The sequence below is a fragment of the Cajanus cajan genome, chromosome 1 (assembly GCF_000230855.2).
Source record: "Cajanus cajan strain Asha chromosome 1, NIPB_CcT2T_4, whole genome shotgun sequence".
In the NCBI taxonomy this organism is placed as follows: domain Eukaryota; kingdom Viridiplantae; phylum Streptophyta; class Magnoliopsida; order Fabales; family Fabaceae; genus Cajanus; species Cajanus cajan.
The window spans coordinates 9,481,119-9,493,634 of NC_138517.1; the positions used below are offsets into that span (position 1 = coordinate 9,481,119).

Here is a 12,516-nt window from a genome sequence, read left to right on the forward strand (position 1 = left end):
TTGAATGAGTAATTTTAGGAATTATTTTTTAATTTAAGAACTTATGTTGAACCGGAGCTTTTTTGAGAGTTGTTATCACTTTCACTAATATATTAATTTCATATATTGAACATTTAATTTAATTTTAATTTTTTATTGTTTTAAAATATATTTTAACTTTTAATTTGAAATTTGATTTAATAACTAGAAAAAGAAATTATTTATTAAAAAAATTAATTATAATACTTAATATATTCAAAATTATTTTATTAAATTTAAATTATTTAAATAAACAGTTATCCTATTTATTGAAATACCAGTGTCATCTTAAATTTTGTTTGCTTAAAAAAACACTCCCGTTGACTCAGAGTATTGTTCATTCCTTGACTCAATCAGATTCAGATCCAGTGATCCACCATCGCTCCCATGAAACCCTAAACCAATCAATCTCAACAATGGTAGTCACCTCCAAAGCCTCTCCAATGGCGCAAGATCTCCTCAACTCCTTCTCCCTCCCCAAAACCCTCAAGCTCAAAACCAAGCAGCAAGAGCTCCTAATCCGCGTCGCCACGCTCTCCCTCATCTACCTCCTCGCCTTCGTCACGCGCCTCTTCAGCGTCCTCCGCTACGAGTCCATGATCCACGAGTTCGACCCCTACTTCAACTACCGCACCACGCTCTTCCTCACGCGCCACGGCTTCTCCGAGTTCTGGAACTGGTTCGACTCCGACTCCTGGTACCCCCTCGGCCGCATCGTCGGCGGCACCCTCTACCCCGGCCTCATGCTCACCGCCGCCGCCATTCACTCCCTCCTCCGCCTCCTCCGCCTCGCCGTCCACATCCGCGAGGTCTGCGTCCTCACCGCCCCCTTCTTCGCCTCCAACACCACCCTCGTCGCTTACTTCTTCGCCAAGGAGGTTTGGGACTCCGGCGCCGGCCTCTTCGCCGCCGCGCTCATCGCGATCTGCCCCGGCTACATCTCCCGCTCCGTCGCCGGCTCCTACGACAACGAGGGGGTTGCGATCTTCGCCCTCTTGCTCACGTTTTACCTCTTTGTGAAGGCTGTGAATACTGGGTCGCTGGCGTGGGCTTTGGGCTCGGCGTTTGGGTATTTCTACATGGTTTCGGCGTGGGGGGGTTATGTGTTTATAATCAACTTGGTGCCGCTTTATGTGTTGGTGCTGCTGGTCACGGGGAGGTACTCGTTGAGGCTCTATGTGGCGTATAACTGCATGTATGTTTTGGGAATGTTGTTGGCTATGCAGATTAGGTTTGTGGGATTCCAGCATGTGCAGTCCGGGGAGCACATGGCGGCAATGGGCGTCTTTTTCTTGCTGCAGGTTCGATTCTGGTTTTAACTCTGTGTGGGAATTTAATTAGGATGGAATTTAGATGCAGTTCTTTAGGTGGCTTTCATGAGGTTTTAGAAAGGATAAAACTTGCATGAAGTATCAAAGATGTTGTTGGTGTTGTTCTCCCATCAGAATTGGAGTTTAACCTAAGTAATACGTATATTAAATATGCATTTTAATGTACATATTTAGAAAGGATAAAACTTATATGTGGTACTACAAATATTGTTGGTATTTTTGTCCAATCAGAATTGGAGTTTCACATTAGTAATATGCGTATAGTTTGTGGTTGTTGCAATGTCAAGGGTTTTGGAAGTTCTGTGCTGTATTTTGACTATCTGCGTGTTGGGATCATGGCTCTTACCCTTGGACGTGGACCCAGCAGAAGTTACTACAGAGTAGCTTCTGGGGCTTTTGATGCCCTTGACGTGAAAAAGGGAGATATGTGTGTGCGTGTTTGGATTTCAATTGGGAGAGGTCAAAGGTACTTTAACTCTCGAAGTAACAATTTCTTCGTAGTTCTTTTTTATGTTTTGGAATGCAGATGTGCATTGGAATTCACAAAAATACTTTCTCAACTTGTATCCAAGCATAAGACTATGTTTGGATAAAATTTGGGAACATGTATTTGGGAATTTCCAATACACATTTCCAAAGTCGATGGCACAATATTAAGAAGGAAGAATTAGTTGCTCTGGAAGTAAAAGTACTTTTGAGCTTTCTCAACTAGCATCCAAAGATTCCAAACATTCACTTAATGGTTCACGATTGTGATTTTGGATGCAATGTGAAGGTTTGTTGGGATTTATGCACCCCTAGGTTTTAAAATGCAATCACATTTTTGTCGTGATCCTTGGTGTTTTGGGAAATTGCGAACAAAGGTTGCTGATCTTGCTGCAGTTACAGTCATGAAGAATTCACAAACTTGACATTTTGCAGTTGAAATACTAGTTGCATTGCATACCACTTTTTAAAACCTTAAAATGGTCACAACATCAAGGCTTTTGGAATCCTCACAACATCCATTGTTGTCGTATTTGTTCACAATTTCCCACGATATTAAGGATTGCAACTGAATATCAAGTGCAATTTATAATCTTTGACTTCTTCAACCAGAATTAGAAGTTTACTTTAATAGTTTGCATTGTAAAGGTTAGTTTTGAAGGTTAATATAGGTTGTCGAGGTGAAACTTCAATTCTAATAGGAGAATATTAGTAAAAGCACATGAGGAACTGCTCCTAAATATCGTTGTTATATGGTACGTGTTTTTCTCTTTTGGGTCTAACTTGGGTTGTTTCTGCAGGTATTTTTCTTCTTGGATTGGGTGAGGCATTTGCTGAGTGATACAAAGTTGTTTCAGGCATTTTTGAGGATCACTGTGACCAGTGCGGTTGCTGTTGGTGCTGTTGCTTTGGGAGTAGGCATGGCATCTGGTTATATATCTCCATGGACTGGGAGGTTTTACTCCTTGCTTGATCCAACGTATGCTAAGGATCACATTCCGATTATTGCATCGGTCTCTGAGCATCAGCCTACTGCTTGGTCATCCTTCATGTTTGATTTCCATATCTTGTTGTTCCTTTTCCCAGCTGGCCTATATTTTTGCTTCAAGCGCTTGTCTGATGCTACAATCTTTTTAGTTATGTATGGTCTTACAAGCATGTATTTTGCCGGGGTTATGGTTCGGCTGATTCTTGTTGCTACCCCTGCTGTGTGCCTCATTAGTGCTATTGCAGTTTCTGCCACCGTGAAGAATTTGACTCGGTTAGTTAGGGCCAAAAGCCCATCTGTTCAAAGTGGATCTAGTAAAGGAACTAGCACTGCAAAAGGTTCTTCTAAGGTTAGATTCTTTTTAAGTAACTCATTCAGCAAAGGTTTCTTAGTTGAGTTGCATTGTATTGTGTTGAGTTTTTTCTCTCCTTTATTAATCACATGCTAACCAGAATGGTAATTGCCATATTCTTGCACAACAATTATATTTAATAGTTTATTTTTTCATCGGTTAATCTTTTTTTCAGGTAGAAGCTCAAATATTGTATTAGAATGGTGTTTTTGCATTTAATGCTATTGCAGTGAATGTTGATGTGACAATTTAACAATAGGTGTATGATTACTAATGCACAGGGTGTAGTTGACAATTCCCAGCCTTTCCAAAAAAATGGTGCTATTGTGTTACTCCTTGGTGCTTTCTATTTGCTCAGCAGATATGCTATTCACTGCACTTGGGTCACATCAGAGGCCTACTCATCTCCCTCAATTGTCTTGGCTGCAAGGGGTGCCCATGGCAACAGGGTCATTTTTGATGATTATCGTGAGGCTTACTTTTGGCTTCGCCAGAACACTCCACCAGATGCCAAGGTGATGTCATGGTGGGATTATGGTTATCAAATCACTGCCATGGGAAACAGAACGGTTATTGTTGACAATAATACCTGGAACAACACACACATAGCTACTGTTGGGCGAGCAATGTCATCCTATGAAGATGAGGCTTATGAAATAATGAGATCGCTCGATGTTGACTATGTATTAGTCGTGTTTGGTGGTGTTACTGGTTATTCTTCTGATGATATTAATAAGTAAGCCCATATGAAATAATGTTTTTCTTTTACATCCATGTTTTCTCAATGCATCTGCCCATTTTTTTATGAAAAATGCTCTGCATAGACGATCATTGCATTCAGAGCTTTGCATAAAACTTGCTAAGGTTGCTTCATCAGAGTTGATGGGCTTATAGAACTTTTAAGTGTTACCCTAGCTCAAGCCACTTATATTCTTGTCTCTCCTCATTCTTTAGTGTGCCTCTTATGGTCTCTTACCTACCCTTGTCTTTCCTGTAGTGTATGCTAGTCTTCATGCTTTTTAGAATATAAATTTTTTATAGATATTCCATCATCAAGTTGGTGCAGATTGGCAGGCTATTTCTATGAAAATATGAATCTAGGAAAACGTGGTTCAAAAGTCAAATCTATTTGTCTTCTGACTTGTATTTGGTCCTGTACACCAAAAATATCTCTATGTTTCTAATGATTGTCTGGTTGGAATGAGTTTGGATAGTTTGTTGTTGGATTTTACTGCTGCAATTTTTTTCTGAAGATGTAAGCAACCAATCATACATTTATGGATCATCATGTTCCAGATATTGACATTTCTTTTTTTCCTATGATTATTTATTGTTTTGATTTGTACAAGTATTTATCTATCTTTCCTGCTATAGTGCTTCCAGCACCTTTGTAAGATATTCCAAATTTGGTGTAGATTTCTTTGGATGGTGAGAATTGGTGGTGGAGTTTTTCCTGTGATAAAGGAACCTGATTATCTTGTCAATGGAGAATATCGTGTAGATAAAGGAGCAGCACCAAAGATGTTGAACTGTCTTATGTAAGTCTTTTATCACTATTCGTTGGGCTTGGCATTTGAATTATCATTTAAGTTCTAGCAAATCTATTTGCACACTAGTCTGTTTGGGTTTGGTATACAAATAGAGTTGTAGACTTTTAGCTTGACGAGATGCAATTATGGAAAAACAGCAAGTTGGCCTGTGCCTTCCACAAGCGCTGAAGTTTAACTAGTTTGGAATTCCTAATTAGTCCGTTGACATAGGTCTATGGCCAGCGTATTTGGGTTTAACCAGGTTGTAGGTAGTGTTTGAATAGCTTATTTTGGGTTCCTTTTCTCCTTAGAAAGAGCTGTGCCAGACATTTCTAGAAAAGCTCTTGCATAAAAGGAGCTTTTTAAAAAATATGACATGAAAAAAAGCTTTTAGATAATTTAATTTTAGGATCTTCTCATTGATTCTTTATTTCAAATCCCAGACTCGAACAAAATGTCAAACAGTTTTCAATTTATAAGTAATTTCGAACCCAAAATAATTATATAATTACCAAATAGATATAATTTTAAAAGCTTGTTTTTTACTTTAAACATTATAATTCTAAGATCATTAAAAGTGAGGCTAAATGCTACTCTAGTGCTAGCCTACAGGTCAACAAGTAAAGTCCTGAGTCAAATTGTTCACTAATGAGTTCTAGTTAACTACTAAGTGGACAATAGTGCCTTGGTCTGAGGTTCCTCAACATGCCATTGGCTCCTTGTCTGGTAGTCTTTGGGGGTGTCATCTCCTATTTGTCACTTTTACTAAAAAAAATGCTACTCCAGTGTTTTGTCAGTTAGAATCAGATGCCATTTCTTTTAATTGCTGAAAAAAAGGAAGTTGTTCAGGACTTCCGGGTAGCATTATGTACTGGGATTTATATTATATCTAACGGTGTGTAATGACTTGATACATATATATTTTTCTTGTATGATTCTTAGGTACAAGCTGTCTTATTATCGGTTTGGAGAGCTGACAACTGAATATGGCAAACCACCTGGGTAAGTTCCATAGTACTTATTGTTGGTACAATTTTAACAACGACACAGAAAAAGTCTAGGTGTCCTCCTTGCGTTAGTGTCATTGACAAAGAATATGAAGAATCTATGCCATTTGATTAGCTATTTGGGGATCACGCTTGTTAAAAATCTCCAAAATATTGTACAAGTTTTTTGGACTTGGATGAGTTTCTGCGTATTTATATTTGATATCTTTTATTCATCTATTGTTGGAGAGCCTATGTTATACTCTAGTTTAAGAGGGTATCCCATGTAATGCTCAATGTAGTAGGCTCTTAGATTGAAGGTATGTTTAGCCCCAAAGTCACTGGGATTCAAATTTTAGCCAGCCTGTTAAAATTTCATAACCTGTTGTTTCTTGCAACATTTATTACTTCCCTTTCGAAAGAAATGAATAGGAGTTCTTGTATCAGTGGCTATCCTTTTGTCCAATGACAATCCTGAATGATGATTTCAAATTTGCAGCATAGTAATTTGTGAATACTGTGTATGCATTTTAACATGTTCTCTTTGTATATGTATATATATATATATATATTTTTATGTAACCACGTGTATCTTGAAATGACAGATATGATCGAGCTAGAGGTGTTGAAATTGGAAATAAGGACATAAAGCTTGAGTACTTGGAAGAGGCGTTCACTACACAGAATTGGATAGTTCGTATTTATAAAGTGAAACCACCTAAAAACAGGTGGTAAATCTAATCCCCCTTCCCCACAACCCAAAAGAAAAAGAGACTGTTCTCTCTCTGCGGGAAATGAGTATTTTAGTGAACTTGAGCGCTGAAAATCTGTTTACAGATTGTGGACCATTTTTTGAGTATGTAGAATTAGTTGAGGTAATTTTATGGGTTTTTGAAATGATACAGTTTTCGACTTTATGACAACTAAACAACTTAACCTATTATTGGCTTGGCACCACTTCGGCACAAATTATACAAGATTGCCTGAATATAACTGTTCAGAACTGAACCGAATCATACAGGAGTGGCTAATTTTTTGTTTAAGACAATATTGGGTTATTTGATGACTTGGCTTGTATGGAGAAAACATTAGATAATGCAATATTCATAAATAAATAAATAAATAAAAAGAATTTGCTTTTGGGAGTTGATACCTTTTCATCTTCCTCGAGACTATTTTTTGATATATTTCTATTTGTGTCCCTAAATATAATTAATTCTTACCTATTAAGAAAGTTTAGTTATGGATATAAAATTTGTATTTTTTTTAATTTATTCTTAAAATAATTGATAATTTTCATTTCATTCTTTTTACTCAAATTATTTTTTACCTAATTATTTAATGTGAAATCGTTTTTTAGTTCTTGTAGAGAAAAAAGTATTCACTTTATTAATTTAAAACATAATAAACAAAACAAGTATATCCTATAAAAAAATAATGAAATTAAGAAATAATTTGAAGAGTTTTATTAAGAGACATTTAAAATGTGTTTTGTATATATGGAGGGAGTACCAGGATTAGTGATGTGCGGTGCAGAGCACACTAACACTAATTAGAATCTGATGGCTTGCTTGATACCAAAAGAATCTTCCTAAAATTATTGGAAGCAAATATTATTATATTAAAACATGTACGTGTCTTAGATTTTATATAGCAAATCGCTATCAAATAATTAGAGCCGCATAGTCGTTCAATATCAAGTGATCATCTTTCTGAGGGCGTCGGTAATGTGATTCAGCCATGTGCCTTAGTCATTATCACATGTAATATAAAGGGGGAACACGCATGTGAGATAATACCTGCATTAGAAGTTGTTTAATTTCCTATCATTCTTTGACATCGCTTCTCCACCACAAACAAGTTTCCATGCCATTTCTCTCATAAACTAGTCCTCGCTTTACTCGTTTTAGGACACTTTGAAAGCACATTTATATCAAAAGCACAACCACCCTACTTTGCGTATGGACACGATAAAAGATCTATTACAATGTAGGTTTCATTGGATGGACCACTTCATGGAGCTTTTATATATTCACTATGCATTTTGATATAGAAGGATATGCAAAAATCAACACAATTATTAGATATAGGACATATAATTAGCAAAAGCACAAAATCAATGAATCAAAATCACATGGAGAGCTTGATTGCTTGGATTTATTACATGGATGGCCAACAGAAAACACAAACATGTATCAATGGGGGTAAAAGAACTAATCCAATTGAAAAGTACAAGACAGCTAGTAGAGTATCCATGTGACATGGTTTACACAATTAAATGGTATTACAGTATAATGGGGTGTCTCAAGAAAAAAAATTTCTTAAATACTTACACAATGTATTCAATAACAATGACGTGATACAGTTAACCACCTAACAGAATGACTTTCACTTGCTTGACTCAATCATTTAACAAATCAATCTGTAAACAACTCTTTATAACCAAGGTAGGGTTGACCATTACATCATTGGTACATTTGAAATATCAGTTGCTAACCATTTTCATGTACCTTTTCTTCAGTTGCTACTGCTTCAGCTTTTCTTATTTGGAAGGTCATTGACCCCTTGAGGCCAGAAATAAATATCCTAATCGTGTAGTTTTGTTTTTTTTTTTTTTCCCTTCTTTTTGCTCAGGTTTACCAACCCAAAATAGTTGCATCTTGTTGCAATTTTTATGTTTGTGTAATGTCAAAAAAAATATTTTGCTCAAAAGGGAATCAATTTTACACTAATCAAGGGCAGCTTTGCTTCTGCGGCCTGTTATTGGGATAGGCAAACCATCAAAGATAGGTTTCCCAATGGCTGCTTGCAAGTCTGGTTTCAAGTTCCATATTGCAGGTGGCCAGGCTGTTGCTGAATTGTTCTTTTCCTGCTCTCTAAGGCTCGATGCACTCGACGATTTGCGCACTCCAGAAAAGCCATCGGTAAATATAGATTCTCCCAACCCCACTGGAATTGAATCTAACCATCCTGATTCTGACTCAGGAAGCAGCGCTGCTCGACTAGCCGATTTCGGCCTCATGGCTAGTGTCTTTCCACTTGAAGAAAAACCATTTGAACCATTACCATTTCCTTCTTTCTGACGTCTGCGGACAGATTTCTCATCAGACTTCTCAGCTCCCCCATCACCAATTTCTGCAAGAGGCACATACTCATGCACATCATCCCCAGTCAGTAGATCAAACACTAAATTGGTTGATTTGGGGTAATCATTTGATGCTGATGGTAGGTCTGAAATAGGTGAAGTTTTGGGAAGCCATTCGCCTCTAGAATGATCTGAACTTGCAGATGTATAAACTGCCATTTCTGTTCCGTTTAATGTATCTCTTGAATTTGAAGATTTGAGGCCATAGAATTTCTGTAAAATGCTCATAGCTGGAGAAATATTCGGTTGAGGTGGTTTCAGTCTTAAGGACTCGAGAGGTTCCTTCATGGCAGATTGACCTATACGTAGGGGTTTCCTTTCAATGCTACTATCTCTGCAATAAGGTCCAGTTAAGAGTGAGTTTCCATAACCCAGCACAGAATCTTAAATCAAAGACACAGGTTGGTGAAGCTATGCTATCTGAAACAAACTCTATACATCAATCTACATTACTATTGAGCAATTAGCAGGAGACTTTTCTGCAATATAATCTTAATATGAAGAGCAACCAAAGGGCAAACCAAAAAGGAATTTTTGAACAGGCATATTAAATCACTACGTGAAAACTTATTAAGCTGCATTGAATATGAACTAGCAGCATAAATAAGTGAAAAGTAAGCACTTTCAAGTTAGAAGCAATAATTGCCGTCAAAATCTAAAAGGAGTAGGTTGTCATGAGAGGATATTGCAAATCTTTCTTGACAGAAGCATTTAAAATCGTTGCCACGACAGGAAAAAACTGAAATGAGTATAATAGTAGTACCCTGACTTGGCAGGTTCATCATGTGGACCAGGAGCAGGAGATGGTGGATGCCGTCCTGGTAATGGAATTTTCAATGTCTTCAGTGCAAACATTTGAAGATCTGTGGCTAGCCCATTCATCCTTTTAATGTCAGCTACCTGAATCGTTACAAGGAATTTTCACCGGAAGATTTCAGTATCATGTTATGTAAGACTCTAAAGTGGCCATAATGTTTGCCAGTTACCATGCATTTTTAACATCTTGGTCCTACATACGTTATACATTAAACAATTCAAGACAAAGTGCATGTATCTCAAAAAATGTATTGCCGTTAGCATGTGTGATTTTCCATGCTACAATTCGATCACCTGTGTTTCTTACAAAGACATTACTAGAAGTGAAAGCGTTATGTCGACAAAGTGGTTTGCAAAACATAAATAAGCATATACTTGACCAATGCAAACAAATGACAACATTCAGAAGTGATTTCAATAAATGAGTTTCAAAACACCTACTACTCCCGTCCTTGTGGCCACAGTCAATGAAGTGATTTCCCAAATTTTCCTCCCACAAAACAACTATCAATACTGAAAATCCTTCATTCCTATTCTCGTCCCCCAAACCACAATCTTTCAACTCATCACCAAAAACACCCTTAAAGCGGATAATGAAACTCCAAGGAGAAATCACGCATTGTTCCAAATAACCAAGAACCATACCAAGCCAAAAGCTTAACAACTTTCATATACACGACACTACAACCGTTGGCATTATTAATCATTAGAGGAAAAACTGAGGCACTCTCCTCAATCGGTTGATTCAGATTTGCTTACCTCTAAAGGATAAAACACAAAAACAAAAGACACACACAACCTTCACCCTTCAAAAAAAAAAATAGAGAATTTTGAAAACCACAACATAACACACAATCTTGTATTCTTGTTCATATATATCTAAAACCCTTAAACTAAACAACACCAACTTAGCCCTCTAAAAAACCAAAAAGAACAAAAGGAAAAACCAACAAAACCCAAAACCAAAATCATAAAAAGCAACCAACTTTACCATACCTGAACCAATTCAAGGTCAGAACAACAACAAAAATACCAAAACAAAAAAGGTATTTACCTCAACACCATACTTGATTGCAACACCAGCAAGAGTGTCAAGTTTTGAAACCTGATGCTCTATATAACTCGCCCCATTACCGCCGCCGCCGCCGCCGTTGTGCAACCCGTTTGACGGCGACATCTACTCCGATCAACCCACCGACGGCAAGATCTAGGATCTGAGACAGATGAGCATCAAATTGACTTTAAGGGGAAGTGTGTGGAGAGGAGAATTTGAGAGAGAGAGAGCAAAAGGGTCAAAGAAAAATGTAATCTTGGAGGTAGAAAAGGAAAGGGGAGAAAGGAAAGTTGAAGATGGATAGAAAAAACTACAGAAGAAGGAAGGTTGGTTATGACTCTGATTTTTATTTTGGTTTCAGAGGAAAAATAAAAATGAAAAAATGGGCTTTCTTTCTTCATTTTAAGCTTCAACACCAATTTGACTTTATTCCACTCACCACTCCTGCAATGCAAAAATGGCAATTCTTAATTTCTTGTTATTTGCTTCTTTTCTCAATTTCCTTTTCTAGAGAGAATTTTAACAGAAAAATTTAGTCGGTGTTTAATGTTTTAATGTGAAAAAAATAATATATATAAAAAAGTCTTAAAGAAATGGTCAATATCAAATAATAATCTCGCAAAATATTCAAAAAATTATTAAATGAATATATGAAAAAATAATAAATAAATTGTTCATAGTAAAAGTTTTTATTATACCACATGTCACTATAAATAATCTGGTAAATCAGCCCTATCTTTAATAAAAAAAAATACATATTATTTTATTTGTTGTAAATGAAAAGTTTGTTACTTTTGTAATAGAATTTTTTTTATGTATTATTAGTATAATTGACGGTCAATAAAAATATGGTAAATTTTATGTTTAAAGTAATTAATTTATTATGTAAAATAAATTACCATTGAATGACAATACAATTTTTATATATTATTAATTCACAAATTATTTACTTTTTATAATAACCACTTTAAAAATATATCAAAAATATTTTTTTAAACAGCAAAGATGGTTTTTATGATTTCACTGTGTAGTTTTTTATATCAAGAGTAATTTAATTAATTATTTAACACCCGCTTCGTAAAATTTATCTAAGATAATATAGTCTTAGTGGATAATAAAAGATAAATTAAAGTGTAAGCAAATTGATGACATTAGAAACATGACTCATGGTTTTTATATGGACAATGTCTTTCTTTTTGTGGGTTAATTTGTTTATGAAGCAATTTCAATGTGACGTTATATGAAAATTAAAATTAAAAAGAAAAAAACAAAGTCAAATGATTCCTAATTCCTTGTAGCGTAGCTCTTCTACCACTTTTGGATTTGGAATCACGATCATGAACTCAACTCTTCTTCTTTTATCAAATTCTTAATTTGGTTTATCAATGATTTATTGGTTGTGTACTTTTATTTATTTAATTTATCAAAAATAATATATTTTCTTGTGTTGTAAAGTATAATAAAGTGGCACGAGTTGTATTTATTGAATAATATTATATAATTGGTTAACGCGGTGAGAGATTTATGCACCGACACATACCATAACAGAGCCAAAACCACTGAACCATGTGGCCCCTCTCATGATTGCAACACTTTTCAACTTTTTCATTTTTTTTCTATTTATTTTCTGAATTATTGTTTGGTGGTGCCTCTCATTCTTCTATTTTTTGCATTCATTTTTTGAACATTTTTTCTCTATGCATTTGGTCTCATTTAACATAATGTAAGCCTATGTGTCCATAGCTACATTGTCTGATAAAGTGGACATTATTTGAATATCTATTCATACAATTTATTTAGTTATGTGATTC

At 35.9% G+C, this 12,516-nt stretch overlaps 2 protein-coding genes across 2 annotated transcripts; one reads left to right on the forward strand and one right to left on the reverse strand.

The window, feature by feature from the left end:
- The first annotated feature begins 320 nt into the window (after nt 1–320).
- Nucleotides 321–6,630, forward strand: STT3B (staurosporin and temperature sensitive 3-like b). The gene is made up of 6 exons (XM_020355849.3): nt 321–1,319; nt 2,636–3,172; nt 3,457–3,911; nt 4,591–4,713; nt 5,647–5,706; nt 6,296–6,630. The coding sequence occupies exons 1-6, from the start codon at nt 435–437 to the stop codon at nt 6,423–6,425; spliced, it is 2,190 nt and encodes a 729-aa protein (XP_020211438.2). The 5' UTR covers nt 321–434; the 3' UTR covers nt 6,426–6,630.
- Nucleotides 6,631–7,881: 1,251 nt separating this feature from the next.
- Nucleotides 7,882–11,093, reverse strand: LOC109797098 (uncharacterized). The gene is made up of 3 exons (XM_020357014.3): nt 10,706–11,093; nt 9,599–9,735; nt 7,882–9,169 (listed from the first exon to the last, which is right to left on the reverse strand). Exons 1-3 carry the CDS (start codon nt 10,826–10,828, stop codon nt 8,419–8,421), a joined length of 1,011 nt encoding a protein of 336 aa, XP_020212603.1. The 5' UTR covers nt 10,829–11,093; the 3' UTR covers nt 7,882–8,418.
- Between the last annotated feature and the right edge of the window lie 1,423 nt (nt 11,094–12,516).

Bases quoted from the DNA above. Each gene is read 5' to 3' on its own strand.
- LOC109797098 (XM_020357014.3), bottom strand. From the start codon at position 10,828: ATGTCGCCGTCAAACGGGTTGCACAACGGCGGCGGCGGCGGCGGTAAT. The intron at 9,736-10,705 runs GTAAATACCTTT...GTAACGATTCAG, and splicing joins CAATCAAGTATGGTGTTGAG to GTAGCTGACATTAAAAGGAT. The intron at 9,170-9,598 runs GTACTACTATTA...ACCTTATTGCAG, and splicing joins GATGAACCTGCCAAGTCAGG to AGATAGTAGCATTGAAAGGA.
- STT3B (XM_020355849.3), top strand. From the start codon at position 435: ATGGTAGTCACCTCCAAAGCCTCTCCAATGGCGCAAGATCTCCTCAAC. The intron at 1,320-2,635 runs GTTCGATTCTGG...TTGTTTCTGCAG, and splicing joins GCGTCTTTTTCTTGCTGCAG to GTATTTTTCTTCTTGGATTG. The intron at 3,173-3,456 runs GTTAGATTCTTT...ACTAATGCACAG, and splicing joins CTGCAAAAGGTTCTTCTAAG to GGTGTAGTTGACAATTCCCA.